Here is a 21400-nt window from a genome sequence, read left to right as displayed (position 1 = left end):
ATGAGCGGCAAGCAACAAAGGAAAAAAAAAATCAGAGCTCATATCCACGATCAGTAAGCATCTGACTGACTTGAGCTCATGCATATGATTAAGTTTGTCTGAAAGGACCCCGTTGGTGGTAGCTGTTTTTTGTTCTGTTCCTTATCTCCATTCTTGTATAATAGCAACGCCATGTTCTACAGTCTGGTACTACCAAAAAAACCAAGTGCCTCCCTGAGCCCTGGCTAGCACGACTTATTTTCCTCCCACTGGAAAAGACGGTGTCACAATCCATCCACCAGGATCTTGGAACTAGAACGCGGCACCCAGCTACAGAAGTCAGGTGAGAAAGCGTGGCATGGAAGCAGCCACCGGTGCTTTTTTGCAATATATATAAATGCTTAACCCCAGTGTGCAAAAAATCAATTCAAAATGGTAAACATGAAAGCAATAAATAACTAGTATTATTAGCGGTGGAGTGGTAACACAATTCTTAGTTCTTTGACTTCTCTCACAAGTCACAAAAACACACAGACCACCCACAGAGTCACAAAGACATATGATAAAGTACGACAGTTCCACATATAGCAAAAGAGACGGTTCATAAAACTTGGATACTTCATAAATGATAACTTGGACAGTTTGGTAGCATCATGCTATCATGAAACCTCCTAAATCCTGATAGGTCTTTGATGCACCGTGAAAGAAATCTCCACTTCTTGCTCATAGTGCTCCATCACTAAGCGCCTACATTGCGAACTCCGCCTCCGCATTGCGACTATCAGCACAGAGGCAAGTGCCTAGTTACTACTACTCGAACCCTCGACAACCTTATTCAATGCCAGTTTCATCATTCTAAGATCGGGTGTAAACCATACAGGCGTAGTACAGTTGGACCAAAGCTGAGGAGAAACAAGATTATCCCTGCTATTATTATCCAAGTCCAGAACTCCTGTATCACGACGATTATTCTTCCTGTTTGATAGGTACTCATCATCATCAGTAAAATATGCATGATTCGCATTGAGACATGGATATTCTTCAGTGTTGAGACAAAGTGACTGGCCAATCCCAAGAAACAACACGTGGTCATGTAAGCAATTGATTTGCACAAACCTTTTTGCATCAGTGTCAACCTTATATACTTTAACTTCTTCAGTAATCCGCACTTGTGTTGCAGGATCAGCATCATAATCACGATTCTCAAAATCTTTTGATCTCCAAACAAGTAAAAGATCACCCCATGGAGCTTGCACAATATACGTGACCTCACAATCAAAATCATGTACTGTTCCCATAATAATCTTTATTGTCACAGTAGGGCCAGTTAGATCAAAGGCATGAATTTCTCCAAGTAAAGTTACCGCATACAATAGTCCATCCTTGTAGGTGCAGTCCTCATATTCAGTGTGTGGTGGCAGCCAGGTCCACTTATCATCCCCTACTCTTGCAAACGAGAGCTGACCGAATGGCTGGAAGATGAGCACCACTATGAAGCATCCTGTGGATGCATCAGAAAATATAAAAGCCTTATGGTGTAAGTATTCCTGCAGCAAACCAAGGTCAACCTCTAGTGTGGGGAGAACATGTTTAGCCGTGTATCTTGAGTATCCATACCTGTGGACAGCACCCAAGTCATTATAGATGGGCTTCACCTGTTCCATGGTGATGACTGAAGGGAGAGCTATCTGCTCGCCAGTGATTGGATTCACTATGTGCATTTCTGATCTCTTATCAACAGTAACCAACCAGCCAAGCGAAGACCCGACAACAAACCTACTGCGTATATAGGTGGCTCTGGGAGAGTTAACTTGTAAACCCTCTTCTCCGGGAGGCTGTAGATGCATGCCACTCTCACCAGCAGATAAGTGAACAGCAGGCACGGTGTCTGGCGCTGTTTGTACTTCCCAAGTTTGCGTAGGCTCATGCACGCAGGATCGAGATTCGAGAGGTAAGGCCCGTGACCAGCCTTGGGCCGTGACCGGGCCTTGGTCTCGAGCCCGCAGGCCGGCACGGCCCGTTTAACTGTAGATCGGGATCCTAAAATCCGCCTCCTTAAGTCCAACCCAACATTTATCACACACACATATAGATACATACATACATACATATACATACATACATACGTACGTATGTACATACATACATATGTGTGTGTGCGGGCTTCGGTCCAAAAACCTAACCCTAATTCTACCCAGCCCGTCCCTAGCCATGTGACATATTCACGCGCCGCCTCCTCCACCAGCCCATCGCCCCGCCCCCATCTCCTCCACCAGCCTGCCGCCGCCCAGCGCACTGCCTCCTCCACCATCCTGCCACCCCGTGCCCCCACCTTCTCCACCCATCCGTCGCCTGCTGGCTCCTGTTCCCTACCCCCGCACGCGAGTACGTAGTCCACCTGTCCCCTCCCACCGCGGTGCTCGTCGGCGTCCCGGGCGTTGGCAAGACGGACATCGCCGCGGGCCTCGGCAGCGCATCGCGACCGACAACGTCCCCGCGCCGCTCGCCGGGGCGCGCATCCTGGAGATTGACATCGGGGCACAAGGGACCGCCCAAGCACGACCCGCCGGCCTCACCTCCCTCGAGGCGGCCGAGCTCTAGGAGTGTGCGGCCAACCGCCAGAAGGCCCTGAACCTCGTGCTCAAGGCGCTCGCCCCTGCAGGAGTCCCACGGCGGCTGGTCGCTCCCCGTCGCACGTGCGCTCTCTGCATCTCCGGGCCGCGGCCTCCCGCGCCGGCTCAATGCCATCGCTCCATTGTTGTTCCTATTGTTGAATGCAGCTGTTAAACGTTCGTTGGTAAACTGCCCTTGATTGCTGAAATAATGGTGTTTTAAGGTTTCATCGGGTCGGGAAAAAATACCAAGGGGTAACCCGTACACGTGGCGGGTGGCGGGTATGGTAAACTTTCATACCAACCGTGGGTACGGGTATGGGTTACGGTCGAGGGTCGGGCCAGCCCCTCCTAGATTCTTGTTGGCCCATCTTCTAACCCTTTTGGCCCATCTTTCCTTTCTCTTTCTTTTGGCCCTGCCGATGCCTCCTACCGATCCAGATTATAGATGGCCATTGGGCCAGCCCAGCTCAGGTTAAACGAGCCTGGCCCGGTGAACCCCGATTTAAAGGTGCCGGGCCGGCCCGGCCCCAAACAGCAGCCTCTCGGTCCAAGCACGGCGCCGGGCACAGATCGGACCTGCCCGGCACGGAAAGCCCGGTGGGCATTAAAAGAAGTCCGTGGAAAAAGCAGTCCGACGGCCTTTTAATGCATGGCAGCCATTGCTTAACGCAGCATGTCACGCGTGCACAGCTTCGGCGTCCACGAGCCCACTTTGGCCCAGTAGTAGCAAATTGCATACAAACATCAGAAGTAGCAAATCAATCGTTACCCGCCGAGAAAGTAGAAACAAGCTAAAGATAGACATTGGAGAGCCGCACGAAGAAACGTATAAACATAGAAAAAAAGGTCTTTTACACAGGAATCAACAAATAATCCACAAATGACTTGGTAAGAAGAGATGACGGCCGGCTAGACAAGTTCAGTTGACATGATCAAAATCAGATTCGATTCCTACTAAAAAAAAATGCTTAGCTGCACTATTGTTGCATTTAAAGTATGCTAGTAGTAGAACTATCATGGCATCATGCACATTACACCATATGTGTAATCTCTCCATTCATGTCATATACTCGCCGAGCCTTTTGCGACATTACTTGGTGACCGTCACCGTGTGCCTATCATGGCCGGCCCGGCTACTAGTGCTCTCAATGGTCTCGTCAGTCACGTGACAGGGTGGACAGGACGAGGAAGCTGTCTGCCGTCGATATACTCGCGAGATGATGCGATGCGACGGACGGACGGACGGATATGATTCGTGCAATCAATCAATCACGCACGCTTGCCCGCCGGATCCGCTCCCTACCTAGATCCTCCTACGCAATCATGGACCAGCACACATCAGAAAAGAAATGCTATTTGTACGAGATGTTCTCGACGAACAAAGGATATATGGAGGCCGAGGCGGCAGTGACGAGCAATGACAGGAGGCGAGCTAGCTAGTCGTGACCGATGACGAGACCTGCGAGATTCCATGGGCATGGGTGTTGGGTGCGTGTGCATGATTGCTCATGATGCCGGACGGCGATGGCATCCTTATTATCTGAAAACCCAGCAGCCAAACCTGGTGGAGACGATCATGGAAGAGTGGAGGAGAAACAGAGGATCATCGAGTGTGTGTGTGTGCGCGCCTCTCCCAGGCCATCGAGTCCCAACGCCGCCCCCGAGCTTGACCGGCCCGGGTGGGTTACTGCACTTTAACCCGGCAATCATTGCCCAAAGCCCAAGTGCATGTGTCTCGCCAGGGGATGATTCGGTTCGGTTCGGTTCGGTTTGGCTTGGTCTCAGTTGCCTTTGCACTTTCTCCGATGCAAAACGGCAAGGGAAGCTAACAAGGGTTGCCTAGGTACTGGTTTGGCTGGACTGGACACGCACAGGGAAGCTGTGGATTGAACCGCACCATGCATGATATGCTAGCTCCGGCCAGAACGTTGGGATGTCGATCAGGGGTCCCCCGCCGGGTTCTGCCGCGAATCAGCGGAGCGCTGAACCTGCCTTCGTGACACCCTTTTAGCGTTTTGCTGTTCCGCGACAATCTACGCAGATCGATCCATGTCACCTCACGCGGGACGGGACGGGGGTTTCGGTCGTTGTGGTTGTGGGGGCGCTGGGGGATCACATGCATGGCATGGCGCCCCATCCAACACACGGCGCCGATCGACCGGTTTAGCCCGTCCCAACTCCCAAGCTGCAAGAGTGACCGCCGCACGAACCGATCGTGTGGGCTGCCGCTTGTCTCGAATTCTCGATCGGGTCGAAAACTCTCTACAGCGGCTTCTGCTGTTCCCGCTAGGGCGCCAGCCAGCTAGATGCTTTAGGTTGTCTATATCCAAGGGCAGGCCTGGCCCCCAGCTAAGGTCGCTCTCCGTAGATGGTCAGATACTCAGATGGATCGGCCTCGGCCTCGTGAGATAGGTCGCCACGTTCGAGACAACGCACCTTTCTGCGCGCGCTGGCTTGATGGGCACATCGAGACTAGCTTGCCGTCTTACACTAGATTGGAAGCAGGTAGAGGGAGAAGAAGATGGACCTTCAATTATGACGTGTAAAGTCTGTTTTGAATCTTGTGTTTGTGTTTGTAGAGCTCGTCACAATCGAGGGTAAAGTCTGTTTTAAATCTTGTGTTTGTAGAGCTCGTCAGAATTTGAAGGTAAGTCGTGGGATTTTAGTATGCCACGTTTGCAATCCCTATTTAGAAATCACATTTTAGCTTCCAATGACCCAAATTGGAGAGTACAAGGTGTCAATTTTAAAGATTTAAAGGTGCATGTTCAATTTCGACGAGCCCTCAAGCACAAAGTTTGCAACAGACTTAGGCTCAGTTTGGCATTACTGAACTGTGCTGCGATGAACTTATTTTATAATTTGATGTAAAAAAATACACACAAAAGTAGAAAACCAAACATGAAAATAGTGAAAAACAGGTGAAAAAAAACAGAATTATGATAATCCACCACAATGCCAAACTGAACTCACTCAATTGTAATCCTTGCTTCATGAACTCGTGAGAAGCAAGAAACTAAGGACTAATCTCAATTCATTGCAAAGAACTAGTGTACTGTCAAACTCCACAGCAGCAAAACCTTCGAACCCCATACGGGGCCTTGCAAATGAAAATAGGGATGTGTTTGGTTTATTCCATCTCTTGCTCTCTGCCAATTCTCGTCAACATTTGGCTAGTCAAAAGATTGGTGAAGCTTTTGATGGCTCATGAGTTGGCCAAAATTGCCAACAGAAATGAACTAAAGACACTGGCATGCCAAATTACTGCATGCAATCGAAGCAAAAACCAAAATTTTGGTCATGAGCAAAAAATTGGTAAGGTGTGTTTTGAACCTTTTGGCTAGCATCAGACACATCCTAGATTCTGACTTAAAAGTTTATGGTCACTGACAACTGGGACCGGGTCCACGTTCCAGTGACGTAAAATCACCGCCTCTCGAACCCCACACGGCCACAGCGACCCGAAAACTTGGAACCGGAGCAGCTAGCACCTCCTCTCCCGGAGATACACGGGAGAGACGCACGTACGGTCGACCAAGTAAACCACGGCACGGCACGTCGGCACCATGGCGCCGAGCAGAACTTTTCAGCGTTGGCTCGCCTCTGTTTTGGAGTCTGGACACAGGAAAAGGAGACAGGCCCTGTAGTGGGGGGAGGGAGGGGTGATCTCATCTCAGCTAGTAGCGCGCGTACCGCAGAGAGCACCACGCGACGGCCATCAATGCTCTGGCTTCTACGTGAAGAAAGCAACTCTGCGCACGCCCTCCGAGGCCCGGCCCGGTACTGGACACACGAAAAACAATTCATCCGTTCAGCTCTCCGAGGCACGCAGGTACAGCAGCAGGGGCCGGGAAAGCCGAGCAGAGCGCACCCAGCGAATCCGAGGCATATCACCACACGATCCACTCCTGCTCCACTTGTGTTGTCTTTGTGTGTCCCTGGCTAAAAGGATTTATCATCGGCATCACCGGGCCAGGAAGTTAATTGCGGATTTGGTTGGTTGGATTAAACAGGTCATGGAATTACAGGACGCCGCAAGTTGCACTGCCTGGGATTCCAAATTGGTTAGACAAGGGTTGACACGCACGTTCGCGTGTTGGTTGACTGTGCGGAGCGTGTCTAGTCAGCTCGACGACTACTCCTAGTCCGGTTTGGGCAAAGTGAATGTGGAAGGGACCAACCGGTGTGTTGTGTCCTCCGCTTGTCGGCCTGGGCGGCGGTTACAAGTGGGAATCAGTTTCTGTTTTACTTCTGTGATGAAAAAACAAATAGGGTATTTCCGTGGACAACAAACCACTTACTAGTACCACGTAGAAGAAAATCACCGTCAGTACATACGCTCTGGGATTAAATTAGTTTAACAGACTCGGCTCTATCCTGTAAAAAAAAGGGGAGTTTAACCTGGCCCTGACCAGAGAGAATCATAATAATAACGTGTCACGGGGCTCGATCGGTGGTTTGAAAACCCTTGATCCTGGTCAATGAACTGCCGTCGTGCTTGCTTCTCTACTCCTCTCTAATAATGGCAACATCTCGCACCGCAGTTTTTTTTCTTCCCGTGTCGAGCTCGTGAGTGTGCTCTACTCCTCTCTAATAATGTTTGCTTTGCTTCACGTTAGTGTGCTCTACGAGCTCGTGACAAACACCTGTGCATGCATAGTGATACTAGTACATTAATTCTAGTACTTTGTAATCATTTGAGCCGCAACTTATAGCTTAACATTATTACTCAATGGCTAACGTATCATCATGTTAAGTGCAAAAAGGAATCAAGGAGTTGGGCTTTCTATTTTGTTAGGATGGCTACATACGCATTTACGTTTCGCGACGTCCTTTCTAGCCGCTGCTAGCTGACCGAGAGATGCACCATACCTATCTTTGGTTTGCAACAACAGTGAGATGTTACCTTTCTACAATAAGCCAATCATTAGCGGTTAATGATGCGCATGCTGATTAACTCCTTGAAAGCAAACTTTGGCCTATATATTCAGGGTCCTCAAGAATCATTTTGGCATTCCCTCAAAAAAAGAATCATTTTGGCATGCGTGGAACGCGAAATTGTTGTACCACCGGTGTAATGTTGGCCGTTGCGACTTGGGACCTCACTTAAGCAAGTTTGCATGCTAGTATTTTTTAGAGGATAACCGATTAGAGAAAGAAGGCTACGGGGCAGAGAAATGCCCAAAGAAAACTCGTAAATATTGCACTAGCCAGACTCTCTCCACTCTGTCCTGTCCTCGCTAAATTGACCAAAGATAGTATTATCAAAATAGCTTTGCCTGGAACCAGCGGTTGCCTTCCGTCTTGATCGCCATGAAGAACTTATTGACGCTAGCCAAATCCCTCCTCAAAGAACACCTTGTTTCTGTGCTTCCAAATGCACTAAAAAGGTCAGGGTCACAACAGTTGCCGCTCTTCTACAAGGAATTGATTAGCATGCAGTGCCACACGTAGCTAGCAGTGACGCATCCCATAAGGAGATGAGAAATCGTCTAGCTCGGACAAACATTGGCATCTCACTTGTTTCGGGACGGAGGGAGTATATCTTTTTTTGGCTGGAGGGACAAATTATACCATATGGCCTGAATTTTTTTTAGTACTATAACGGTTTTGCTCAAACATCGCATTTCACTTTGATCAACGATGTTGAAGAAGGGTCAATTGGTTTGGTGCGAAGCTCTCAAGCGGTAGTTAACTTTGGAAAGATCGTATGGTTAGGGCGTGTACAATGGGGTGACGTCAGCCTTCTCTTAGCGATGCCACATAGGATAAAATCTGATGTGGAAGAGAGAGAAACGAAAAAAAACCACAAGCCTTCTCTTATATCTCTTCACAAGAATGATAAGGCAAAGATAAGACAAATTTACCATTTTATTAGATTTCACCTTTTCTTAGCATTTATTTAGTTAATTTTATTCATCTAAACATTAATTCTAAGATAGAAATTAAGAGATAACCAATTGTACAACATGTTTTGTTGTCTTTTCTGATTGACGTGGAATGCCTAAAATAAGACAGTCTTACCGACCATTGTACATGCCCTTGATGCTACAACTAAAGATTTGTTGTTAATACCGTCACCCCAAAGGGCAACGATCTCAAACCTGAAAGACGTCGGCTCTGACGCCATCTTCTGAGGTTAAATATAAGTAGAAACCACCAATTCATTCAACATGTGCTGTACCTTAAATTCAAAAATACAAGGTGAGAGAGAGATGTACCTATTTCCACACGGCCAGTTGATGCACAAAGTATTAGCATATCTAATCCTGGCTTAGGCAAAGCCACAAAAGCTAACCGCCTCCGTGGTTTGACTAACGATGGGTGCATGATTACGTAACGATGCACGCAGGATCAGCAGAGCGAGGCGGTGATCCTGACACACCGGCCAGCCGTTTGGACCAACGAAATTCTACTAGCTTCTTTCTCTTTGTGAGCTTGCGGCGCGGGAGTCGGACACATGGACGGATCATGCCAACGGCCATGCGCGCGGCGTGGCAGTACTCCGTAGCTAGCTAGCGGCAGAGAGCGGGTGTTTCTTTTTCTGCGTCGATCGGTACGCGCAAGAACGTGGCCGATCGACGGCACGGGTAGATGAGGAGCCGAGAGAAGGATGGGAAAAGGTGGCCATCGAGCGTGGCGCGCGGGTGATGAAGCCGATTAAAAATCCCAAGGGCGTCGACTTGCTAGTTTGAAGGGGCTATGGGTATCTGAACTACAAAGAGCTCAAAAACATATTCGGAAGATCAGAGAGAGAGAAGATAACAGATAAAGGACTTTTTATATATATACTGATACCTGTACATCGTCACTGCAGAGAAGAACGGATATAGTACTGTCACATCACTGTGCATAATCTGTACGCTCGTTTCCCTCTCCTCGGCGCTCCTAATCCTCCTTTGAGCTCTGAAGCGCGCCGCACACAGAAAACGACCTGTGCTATTCTAAACGCTGCCTGCAGACTCTCCCTCTGTTGCACGGCAGTCGGCAGGACCGTGCCACCCCCACCCGATGTAAAAAGGGCAGGCGCACCCTGAGGCATCAAAAGACTAAAAACCCAGCTAATCGTGTGAGTAAAGAACAGTATACAAATACCATCACTTGGGAAAACATTACGCCTTTTCTCTTACAAAAAAGTCGTTTTACGCCTGCTGCGCTGCGACAAAAGGGTTCGCGGTATGGTGCGCTGCCAGTAGCAGCAGCTGGTAAGTGAGTATTTTTATCATTGTTAGTGCGTTGAAGTGAAGAAAAGGGGATGCACGGACGGAAGCAGAGAGAGAAAGGCTGAGCCATAGTCTACCGAGAGAGACCATCCTCCACTCCACATTGACATTGCAAGCAGAGGGAGGGCGGCTTTGGCAGGCAGAGTCGCAGCTCGCAGAGCAGAGAGAGGAGGAGTTAATAATAACCCATGATTCACACGCCACGGCATCATTGGCGCCTCCTCCTCCTCCTCCGTCTCCTTCCATATCCCCTTCTTCTTAATTGCCGCGTTTAATTCCCCCCCACACCAACCGCGTCCCCCGTCTCTCTTGCTCCTCCTCCTGTACTGTTCGTTTCCTTTCGTCCGCGCTTCTGCTTCCCGCTGCTTCTCGAACCGTGTCGGGGCGTGCATGGGAAGGAGAACAAGGCTCCACTGAGCGAGAGCAAGAGAAGATGAAGTTCATGAAGCTCGGCTCCAAGCCGGACGCCTTTCAGTCCAGCGCCGCCGACGCCAGGTGAGCCGTTCGTCCTCTCCCTCATTCTTTAGCCTCAAACCGTGATCTTTTCCCATTCCGCTTGTTGCTTGGTTCCTCGACGTTGCGAGGATGTAGCTGCTGCTTCTTCGGTTCATGCCGGAAGTTCTTCTTCCTTCCTTTGCCTGTTCGGTGTACCAAGCTTTTCCCGGTTAGATTACGCCAAATATCTCATCTTCTTTAGCTTCTGGAGAGATCTTTTGCAAGAAAAGCAAAACAAAATGAAACCTGTGTGTTCCGTTGGGTAGCCTCATTCAGGGGATGTTCTCTGTGTTTGGGGAGTTTTGTGAGATACTGAACGCTACAGCTCTCAGAATGGTGGTTGTTTGGCATATGTGGTGTTCTTGCAGCATGTTCTTCTTACTTGGACTCGTGATTACTGAATAACCAATCTCTTTTGTCTTCTTGTGCCTTGCTCCTGCATTTGCTCCTCGCATTACACTTGGATTTTGGTTAAGTTCCCTGTTCGATCGATAGTATGTCTCTTTAATTTCAAGCTGCCTGGGAGTTGACTATCGGTTCTTGCCTTCTTGGGAAGAGCTACGACGTGTTTTGTTTTTGTCTATCAGTTTATGCCCTCCATTTTCCTTTTTCTTTTTCTAGGGCTACGGCATGGAAGGCGCACATGCCCTCCATTTTCTGTCCCTTGAGTCTTCTGTGTAATTTTTTTTATGTATCGGGGATGTGTGGTTTCTCTGCTGTTTTCTGAACTGGATCCGTGGTTGAACCGAGTTTTTCGTACTGATATCTTGCGCTGGCATTCCTTGTTTCTCTTGGGATTAGTTGCTTGTTTGTATCTCTCCTTGTCGTGATCTTACTTCTATGCTAGCTGTTATACGATTTTGTTTACAGTGATGGGGAATGCTCTGAATAATTTTTTTTAACCACTCTTGTTGTAATGTGGTTCATCATGTGGGTCATTAAACTGAGCCAAATGTATTTCATTGTTATTTTTTTTCTTTGATCTTGATTTTCTTGGTACCCGTTAGTGTTGTGGGTGTGTTTGAACTTGATTGTTCTACATCATTTGCTGGCTAAAGGGTATGACTTTCTTTCATGCCTTTTAAACCTGAATTTGTACTTGTTTTCTCACATCTTTACAGCATAAGTCTAGTGCATAATACTAGATCTGAGTGTTAGGAGAGCATTGCGCTTCACTGTGCTATTATTATATGGTAGATTCCACTATGTCTTGCTGTTTGTTTTGGACAACTTGGTTAAAGCTAGCAGGGTTAATTTATTACCAAGGAAGGAAGAAAGCGATTGCCATCTCCCCATCTTTCTAATCATTGATCAGAGTTCGCCTTTCCCTCCAGTTAAAGAATCCATTGCGAGTTGCTTCATCACGACTTGTCTTTGGAACCAATCCAGTATATTTTTCTGAATGCAAAGTGCCAGTGATAAAAAGACATATGAATCCTGTGGCAGAATGCTTTTGTAGCCAGTCAACTGGATGAAACAGAGACTAGAAGATTGCATGTATACGTGTCCTGTTCACCAACTCTACACTCTAGTGGTCTGTCTCTTCCCTTTGCTGAACTGGAATAACCGGAAAGCGAGCGGCGCGGTCTAGTTTAACAGCCACCGCATGTTTTCCTGCATTATTGGTGGGCTGTGCAGGTCTTTTGAGAGGTCTTTACAGCTCAAGATAAGCTTCCGTGTGTATTTTTCTTGTCATGTGTTTGGATACCCTTGCCTGCGCAGTCTTAATCTTGGGCAGCCTTTCGATTCAGACTAGTTTTGACATTGTTCTGAGTCTGTCCACAGATTGTATGTGTTGCGTAAAAAAAACAGTTGGTATTTGCGATTTTGCAGGTTTAACCTCGTGAGTGTTAGCGGGTAGAAGAACTACTGGTAGAAATTGTCTGTGTGCGAAATGTTATTTTCTTGCTGACATATCTTAGTATTTCTGGTATCTGGACAAACAGTTACAAACTATTTTTCTATTCTGTTCTGTTCTGTTCTGAATATGATATGCTTACAAGCTTTTGCTGGTGCACGCAGACATGTGGCCTCTGACCTGCCAACAGATGTTATTGTGCATGTCAGTGAAGTCAGATTCTACTTACACAAGGTCAGTGTTTAGTACTAGTAGTATTCCACAATTGTACTAAAAGTTAAATCTAAGCATTATATTTTCTTCTAGAAATAATGACAGTGGTGCTGGAAGTATAGGCAGTGTTGCTAGACATGCGCTACATTGTATCTTGGGACACAGAATGTTCAACTGTCGGGGTTCCTTGTCTTACCGTTAAGTGTAGAGCAGTATCAACATTCATGCTTTACGTCTGATTGTTGTTGGGCCATCTCTTTCCATACTGATAATGTTTGGTGCGATTAATATGCATTTGCGATTAATACCATCCTCCACTGTCTTTTTGATGTTCTAATCGACTGCCATAACTATTCCTCCGACCAAACAAATCAAGAAATAGCCCAATGCTTTACCAAGTCCCCAGTAATCCCATCGCAATTTTATTCATGTTACCTTACCATGTTTCAACGAAACACCACCTTAGAGTGACCTTGTGACTTTTATTTCTTTTCAAGGACAATTTATAGCTTGGATACAGTGATATGTGTTACGAAAAGGTGCCGAATTTGGTAAATATCAATCTGTATGGAACACTTATGTACTTAATATCAGTGCCAGTAATTTTTTACGATTAATTAACCAGGCCACGAGTTAGATTTTTAGGTTTTGGTGAAATTATAGGATTGTTTTAGACTTCCAGTGTCAATCATTGAACCTCAAACACTGCTGGAGGAAAGAATATCTTGACAGTATCAGCGTAATACAAGCTTTATCATTTTTAGGATGTGCTTGTCATTCTGTCACATAACGTGTCAGTAATCAATGCTGGATCTTCTTTTAAAAAGTTTACTCGCTGCATTTTATAAATGTTCTTATTTAAACTCATTTCATAGCAGTATGTGATTGTCATACACGACTGAAAGTTTATGATTGTGTTGATTTGCATTTGCAGTTTCCCCTTCTGTCCAAGAGCAGCAAGCTTCAAAGGTTAATTCTTAACGCTACTGAAGAGGGGACCGATGAGGTCCACATAGCTGACTTTCCTGGTGGAGCAAAAGCGTTTGAAATATGCTCAAAATTCTGCTATGGGATGATTGTCACCCTCAGTCCTCACAATGTTGTAGCAGCAAGATGTGCAGCGGAGTACCTTGGAATGACTGAAGATATGGATAAGGGGAACTTGATATTCAAAATTGAGGTCTTTATAAATTCCAGCATCCTCCGGAGCTGGAAAGACTCAATCATTGTTCTTCAGAGCGCAAAGGCACTGTTACCTTGGTCCGAGGAGCTAAAGGTTATCGGTAGATGTATCGATGCCATTGCTTCAAAGACATCTGTTGATCCTGCCAATGTATCCTGGTCATACAGTTATAACAAGAAAGGAGTAGCTTGCACTGAAATAGTTGAGTCGGCAGGAAAAACATCAGTAGCTCCCAAAGACTGGTGGGTTGAGGACTTATGTGAATTGGATGTTGATCTCTACAAGAGAGTTATGGTTGCTATCAAATCCAAGGGCAGAATGTCACCTGAATTGATAGGAGAAGCCCTTAAAGTCTACGCAGTTAGATGGTTGCCAGACTCTTACGATGCTCTCATCGCTGATGATTACATGAGAAGGAATCAATGCTTGGTTGAGACCATAATATGGTTGCTTCCGTCAGATAAGACCTCAGGTTGCTCTTGCAGGTTTCTCCTGAAACTGTTGAAAGTTTCTATATTAGTTGGAGCTGGGGATCATGTGAAGGAGGAGCTCATGAGAAGGATAAGTTTCCAGCTGCACAAAGCTTCGGTTAAAGATCTCTTGCTACCTGCTGCTTCACCCAGTGATGGTACACATGATGTTCGGTTGGTCCATAATCTTGTCCAGAGATTTGTTGCGAGAACCGCTTTGTCTCACAATGGTGATTTTGTTGAGAAATCTGATGAAAAAATGATTGAACTCAACTTTGAGCAAGAATCCAGTTTGGCTTTAGGCGAGTTGGTTGATGGCTACCTATCTGAAGTAGCTTCAGATCCAGACCTTGAATTGTCTTCCTTCGTAGAACTAGCTACATCGGTGCCAGAAGCAGCTAGACCTGTTCATGACAGCTTGTACTCCGCGGTTGATGCGTATCTCAAGGTACATTCAAAGCACTTGATACACCTAAATTAATGCTCAATGATTGCTCTCAGTATTCATAGTCATTCTACTGTACCATGAATGCATATCTGATGGGCTCATGGGCTGCTTTCTCACAGTTTGCATGATAATGACAACGATGGTTTTCACCTGATATTTCTCCTACCTGATAATAAACTTACAAGTCATAAACATAGTTTTTCTTTGGTTTAAGCATGGAAGGAGATTTCGCAAATCACCTGTAGCTACCATACTGTACCTGATCATTTACTTCTTTCTGACCAGGAACATCCAAACATAAGCAAAGCTGACAAGAAGAAGATTTGTGGTCTGATTGATGTCAAGAAGCTTTCTGCTGATGCATGCGTACACGCCACACAAAATGATCGATTGCCACTCCGGGTGGTGGTGCAAGTCCTGTTCTTCCAGCAGCTGAGGGCAGGCTCAAGCAGCGCACTAACTCTAGCTGACAGTGGAGAGCATGCTTGCACAAAGCCTATGCAGGAACAAAGCGAGCAGTGCGAAAGGAGGATACCCAGGCATCCGAACAAGCTGAATAAGCAAATAACAAGCTTAAGCACAAGAGGAGAGGGTGAACACCGGAACAGTGAGCTCAGGGGAGGCAGACACAGCTTCAAAGATCAGCTTGGAGGCCTCCTGCTGCAGTCGCGGTCCAGGAGGATATTTGACAAGCTGTGGAGCAGCAAGGGGCATGGGGAACATGGCAAAGGTTCAGAGACGTCAGGTAGCTCGCAGAGCCCGCCATTGACCGCAAAGCCCACGGAAGTGAAGCCATCTCCTCTCCCCCCTCTTAGGAACAGAAGATATTCTGTTTCATAGCGTTCTCTTACCTTTTCTTCTCTTGTTTTAGTTTAGCTTTGGGTTAGGTTGTACAGAAAAGAGAAGTTATCAGCTGATGCTCATCACATCATTTTTGTTTTCTCCTTGCTCTGTCAATGAAGAGAAAGTATAGGGGAGGAGTGCAAGCAGTTCAATCTGCTGCTTTCTGTATGGTTATCCAAGTTGTTGCTTACCATAGTGTAATCTTAACTAGAGGAAAGATTCCCTAAAAAAACTAGAGGAACGATCTGCTAGGGTTCTTGGAAATGTTCCAGAACATGGTTAAAAGGGTTCATGAGATCTGTGTAAACACTCGTTCTGGTGTAATCAGAATACTGCCAGATTGCAAGACACTGTGCTTTGAAAGAAAGATGAATGCAATGTTTGCAGAATTATGTACGTATTTCATTTTGATGTCTGATGTGCACCAGGGCCTCTCTAGATAACTGATTTTGTCATCTGAAATCAGAATGTCTTTGGAAGTCTTGTACGATCTTACCGAACCAGCAAACTGGCAGTTTTGACAACACTAAATCTCCCCTAAATCTCTAGTAGACATGTAATTCTCTTCAGAGGGATGAATAAACTGGTAAGCTGTTAGCTCTTGAAATTCAACTAGTCCATTTCTAATACTCTACCATCGGCATTCAGCCCTAACGGCATCACATTAAAATTCAAATCTTAAATTTAAGAAAGAAGAATTGACAAACGGCGCCAAGTATTCAGGCGATAACAATAGAGCTTTACTGCACAGCAGAGCAGAGCTAAAAGTAGATGTGGATAAAACTCGAGTCATTTTGCCGAATCATGTAAGATAATAACATGGAAGACATCCCCTCCCACTAGGCAAAGCTAGTTTGTCATTATCTCTTTACAAGTTTCATGCCATAGTCACTTCTCTCGAACATCAGAACAGATCGAACCAAGTAGTGCCAATTAAAGCGAAATGGCTTTATTACTAGTACCCACCCCTGAGAGCAAGGACAAGATGGAGGACAGATCCACCTTCGATGTTGTAGTCCTTCGCAGTCTTGTCATCTGCAAGCTGCTTGCCAGCATAAATGAGCCTGCACAGATACAATAAGTACATCGTTAGTCTGGGTAATCAAATTCTTAAGGAGAGTAGCACTTAGTATAAATTATCGCTCCACAACATTACGCAGATGTGTAAGCAGAATGGTTTACTTGACCACAACATAGAATGATTTAGAAGGATAAAAGGGACTAAGTATGCTTCGGCTATGTTTACCTTTGCTGCACGGGAGGAATGCCTTCCTTCTCCTCAACACGCTCTTTGATCCTGTCGATCGTGTCAGTGGGCTCAATGTCAATTTCGATCTCCTTTCCTGTGAGAGTCTTAACCTTGATCATAGTACCACCCCTGAGCCTGAGGACCAAGTGAAGAGTTGATTCCTTTTGGATGTTGTAGTCAGCAAGAGTGCGTCCATCTTCCAACTGCTTGCCAGCAAATATCAGCCGCTGTTGATCCGGAGGAATCCCTTCCTTGTCCTGTGATAGTGAACAAAATACCTCATTAGTTCAGTTTCCACTGCTCGAAGTAGCTGATAGCCTGCCATTAATAGATGTAACAGCTATTTTTAAAATGCTAAGTGAGACAAGAACAAGTTAGTATCATAGAATTATAGATGATATTCTGATCACAATGGTAAGTGGGACAAGAGCTAGTTTCACAGAATTATGGATGATGTTCTGATCACAATGGTAAAAATCAACATTTTTTTTCAACCCGGGATCTCTCCCCTTTCCGTTATGAGCATAACGGATATACACAGTTCATCAGACCATCAGACAGAGCTGAGAACGAGGGAAAACAGGGGAAGAGAAACACCAGGGTTACTGCAGTGGGCAGGAAACTCGCTGACCAGTAGTCCAGTACCCCCAATCGGGTACTGACTACGAGGCAAAAACCTGCCCCTAAACTAAAGTCCTATCACAACAGAAAGTACAGCTTATTACATGTCCGAAAAAAAGTTTGAGGCCAATGACCAACTAAGTTCACAAAAGCACCCGGCAGAGCAGTCTTCTAGCCAGCAGTACTTCAAGCACTCGGCAGGCGAGCATCATGTAAAGAATATACTACCGGTCTAGAAGACTTGTCTTAAGCAATATGCATTCGAAGACCAGTTGAATGAGGAGAACAGAGGTAAAAATCAACATGATATGCAATTGATCTATTTCTCGAGCTGCTGAATGGATGTATGATTAGAAAAAGAATATACTACACTACAATGAATGAAATGCATAAAGATAATGGCCTTAGCATTTTCTATGGGAATCAAATAAAGGGTACTCTTGGATATATTCTACATTGTCTCAGGCAAAACCACAAAAGCACTTCAAGATGAGCACTCTATCTAGCACAGGATACAAGAAAAATGAAATGCATAAAGACAATGACCTTAGCATTTTCTAGGGGAATCAAATAAAGGGTACTCTTGGATATATTCTAAACTATCTCAGGCAAAACCGCAAAATCACTTCAAGATAAGCACTCTATCTGGCACAGGATACAAGAAAAGAATTATTCCCTCCGATCCATATTAATTGTCTCAAACTTGCCCAAATATCGATGTATCTATGCCTAAAAAGCATCTAGATACATGTAATATTTTGACAATTAATATGGATCGGAGGGAGTACATAACTTAGTGAACTTCTTCCAAGAAAATTAAGTGACTAAGTGAGAAATCCAAGCAAAAATAAAGCAGGGTCTGCATTTAATTTGGTATTTATATTGACTTAGATAATCAATCTGTAAGTGCAAGAAAAGTGGAGTGGTCATTAGAGAACTACTTTTTTTTTTAAGAACTGTATAGAACTACCTCAATTATAAAAGTGGTCACAAATTCAAAAGGAGGGTCTACCTCAATTTTTTGAAGTTACATGCAAATTTTCAAAAAAAAAAACTCAATCAAACAATTATCCCAATTATGCTTCCCGTCACTTGATCAATCCAAACTCCACCTAATGATTTCCTTGAAGCAAACCTGCACGACCTTACTCTAATAAACGCAAGCTCCATCAGATACATGCGCGTAAACAGCAGAAGAACTAAACTAGGGCAAACTAGCAGCACGGACGGATTAATCAAATCCCCGTGGACGGGTTAGGATAGCAACGATCTAAGGGAACAGACCCCCCATCTAGCCATACCCACCATGGCTAGCCGGACCGCGACTAGCATGAGGGATTAATCGGAACATGGGCGGGCGGGCGGAGAGAAGACGCGGCGGCGCACCTGGATTTTGGCCTTGACGTTGTCGATGGTGTCGCTGCTCTCGACCTCGAGGGTGATGGTCTTCCCCGTCAGGGTCTTCACGAAGATCTGCATCTTCTCTCCTGCTGCTTGTGTGGGGGGCGAGACCCGGTAGGAAGTCGAGAGCGTCGACCTGCGTGAGAACGAAGCGGAGGCGAGAAACCAAACGAAGATCTTTGTTTTCTTGGTTTTCTCCGTGGGCCGGGTCCGGGTCCGGTGGATCCTTTTTATTGAAGGCTGGCGCCTGGCGGCGCTGAGAAAGCCGTGAGCCACCGTTCCACACTTCCAGCCAGGTTTTACGATCTCAAGTGAAAAACGGCCACTTGGAAACTATTTTTATAAATGGGACCAAAGCTGCGGCACATAAATATAATTCTTTTTTATAATTCATTCTTGTTAGATAAAAAGTGACACTACCAATCGCTGATTTAGGATAGAAATTTATTAGTCAACTTAAAAATGAGCATTTAAGTTTTTCAAGTCGACAGGAAGGTTTCCAATCCATTAATATTGTAAAAATGGGTGCAAATGTGAAAAGAAGCGTCGAAAGGCAGTGCGTACAACTGGTCTTTAGATGCATATTGCGTAAGAGCATTTGCAAATACTCCATCCGTTTCATAATTCTCAAATTTGTCTAAAAATGAATGTATCTATTCCTAAAAAGTGTCTAAATACATGCAATATGTCGACAAGAATTATGGAACGGAGGAATTAACTTTTAGTGGTACTATCATTTAAACTAAATGTTGTGCGGTGCCACAACTTTGTTACATTCAATCTATTGTGCTTAGCACTAGGAATTAAGTTTAGCGACAATGCTAAGCACTAGTTTGATGTTACGACCTACTATCCTCTCCTATCCTTTGGCTGGGTGCTAGCTATTTTTCTCTCTGAAATTGTTGCACAAAAGATGTTTTTCTGTCCGATGTTCGTCCAATTGTTCTTCCAACCGTACGATGGAATAGAGGAACGGCTTGATATGTCTTTCTGATGGACATCGAATAGAGAAACTTCGGGAGAATGCATATCATTACACATTTTTCTCATCTGTAGCGCCTCCTCCTTTTTTTTATTCCTTAAACTTCACGGCGACTCGAGATAAATCCAATCTCATAAAATTGACGTGTTCACGTGTGCAGAACGTAGTACCCTGTAATCTGAACCTGGCTACACCCAGCAAATCATTCGGGGGTAAAAGGGAGAAAAGGACGGCAGGTTACAGAATCGCATCAAAGCGAGTGCTTACATTCCACGCAGCCCTGGCCCCAGAAAAGCTCTCATGGGCTCATAGCGTGCGGCAGAACCATCGGCTTCCAGACAACACCGGCGCCACAGCACTAGTGACTGGAAGCATGCAACCATTCCAAGGGAGTTGAAATACTAATCTCCCGGTCCAACTACTGGACACACAAGAGGCATTTTCCCCATGCAACAAGAAACCATTTCCAAGGAAGTTCCACGCAGGATCACTGAGAAAATTGCACGTCTCTGGTGATGAATGCCTAGAGGCTAGAGGGAAAAAGACATCTGCCCTCTTGCGAACCGGCATGCTTGTCCGTTGACATGCTCTGAAATGATATCTCGAGTACTTATTCTACCAGAAGCTTTTATCCGACGTGCTGGTGTCCAGAATCAAAGGTACACCATGGCAAAAACAGATATGGAGTATCGTTACAATTTACAGCTGGGTGGTATCAGACCTTGAACCCTTCGGCTCTTAAGCACTGCCGGTGGGCCTCGATCCACTTCCCGCAAGCGTCCTCGCCATGCTGGACAATGCACTCGTCTCTCAGCTTCTTTGTGTCTGGGCAGGCACAACAGATCTTCTTTTTCGGCTTTGTGTCAGCCGCGGGAGCTTGTCCGGCTTCCTCTGCTGAATCTGGAGCATCACTTGTTACAGATGCAGCGTTCCCCATCTCTGAAATAAATTGAAACATCATTTGTCAGTACCAACACCGGGCAGGAAGACCAACAACTTTGCTAGTAGGAAATTTGCATTGTGAAGGTGTTAAGACAAAACCTGATGCTAGTGCATTTTGTTAGGCAAAAGACAATTTTCAATGCCCGTCTTCTGGAAAGCAAACAAAGCCCCAGATTCCAATACTGGGATCACCAGTTTCAAATGTTCAAAACAGACCCAATTCGAGAGCTATGTAGTACCACAATAGCACCTGCCAGTGCAGTTTTGTATGATTGGTTTCAGTGTACTCCGTACATATTATTCAGATGACAGAACCCAACAGTAAGATAGCTCCTTTTGGCAATAACAGAACTTTCAGAAGCACCCAAAGCTACATTAGTTGCAAGAAACAGAGTCACCCGCGAAAAAAGATATTCTATCAGATCTAAAATGGCTATGTACTTGACAGTATCATTAACACAATTTGAGCTGTTGGAGGTAATCTAGTAGTGATATAGTGGCCAAGTGTACTGGGATATACAATTAGTGGCAAATAATTATATATTTTAAACCAGGAAAATCAAGGCAAATGATGAAATTTGATTAAAGACGTCTGTTTTGGTCAATGTTGGCAAGAAAAACGGACTACAGTGGGTTTAAGGAGCATGGCCATGCAAAAAAATTCACAACAATCCAAGCTAGCACCAAAATTTTGGTCATGACTGAAAAATAGTTAGCATTGATTTGGTCCCAAACCAAAGATACCAAACAAGTGTAATGAATTCTTACAGTAGCTTAAGGGTCTGTTTGGATAGGTACCAAAGCGAGCCTTAACAATATATTGGTCATGCCCTTGTTTTTTCGCCATTGTTTGGATAGAGACCAATTTTGGATGGTTC

The 21400-nt window shown here is 45.4% G+C and overlaps 3 protein-coding genes across 5 annotated transcripts; 1 reads left to right on the top strand and 2 right to left on the bottom strand.

Annotated features, from left to right (window-relative positions):
- Window positions 1–739: 739 nt before the first annotated feature.
- On the bottom strand, window positions 740–1906 carry LOC100828322 (putative F-box protein At3g25750). Its single transcript, XM_010241068.2, is given in 2 exon segments — window positions 740–1766; window positions 1769–1906. Coding segments are annotated over 2 exon segments (1125 nt in total). The 3' UTR covers window positions 740–779.
- A 7960-nt stretch (window positions 1907–9866) lies between these two features.
- Window positions 9867–15727, top strand: LOC100842389 (BTB/POZ domain-containing protein NPY1). Of its 3 annotated transcripts, none has more exons than XM_003578086.4 (4): window positions 9867–10312; window positions 12335–12404; window positions 13318–14484; window positions 14770–15727. In XM_003578086.4, exons 1-4 carry the CDS (start codon window positions 10251–10253, stop codon window positions 15322–15324), a joined length of 1854 nt encoding a protein of 617 aa, XP_003578134.1. In that variant the 5' UTR covers window positions 9867–10250; the 3' UTR covers window positions 15325–15727. The 3 variants fall into 3 exon arrangements, with proteins under 3 accessions (XP_003578134.1, XP_024319333.1, XP_010238175.1); XM_024463565.1 differs by lacking the exon at window positions 9867–10312 and adding an exon at window positions 10349–11962; XM_010239873.3 differs by lacking the exon at window positions 9867–10312 and adding an exon at window positions 11982–12242.
- Window positions 15728–16045: 318 nt separating this feature from the next.
- LOC100842080 (ubiquitin-NEDD8-like protein RUB1) lies at window positions 16046–18867 on the bottom strand. The gene is made up of 3 exons (XM_003578085.2): window positions 18584–18867; window positions 16574–16833; window positions 16046–16391 (listed from the first exon to the last, which is right to left on the bottom strand). The coding sequence occupies exons 1-3, from the start codon at window positions 18674–18676 to the stop codon at window positions 16283–16285; spliced, it is 462 nt and encodes a 153-aa protein (XP_003578133.1). The 5' UTR covers window positions 18677–18867; the 3' UTR covers window positions 16046–16282.
- Between the last annotated feature and the right edge of the window lie 2533 nt (window positions 18868–21400).

The sequence above is a fragment of the Brachypodium distachyon genome, chromosome 4, assembly GCF_000005505.3.
Source record: "Brachypodium distachyon strain Bd21 chromosome 4, Brachypodium_distachyon_v3.0, whole genome shotgun sequence".
Classification (NCBI taxonomy): Eukaryota; Viridiplantae; Streptophyta; class Magnoliopsida; order Poales; family Poaceae; genus Brachypodium; species Brachypodium distachyon.
This window is presented reverse-complemented; position numbering and strand designations above follow the sequence as displayed.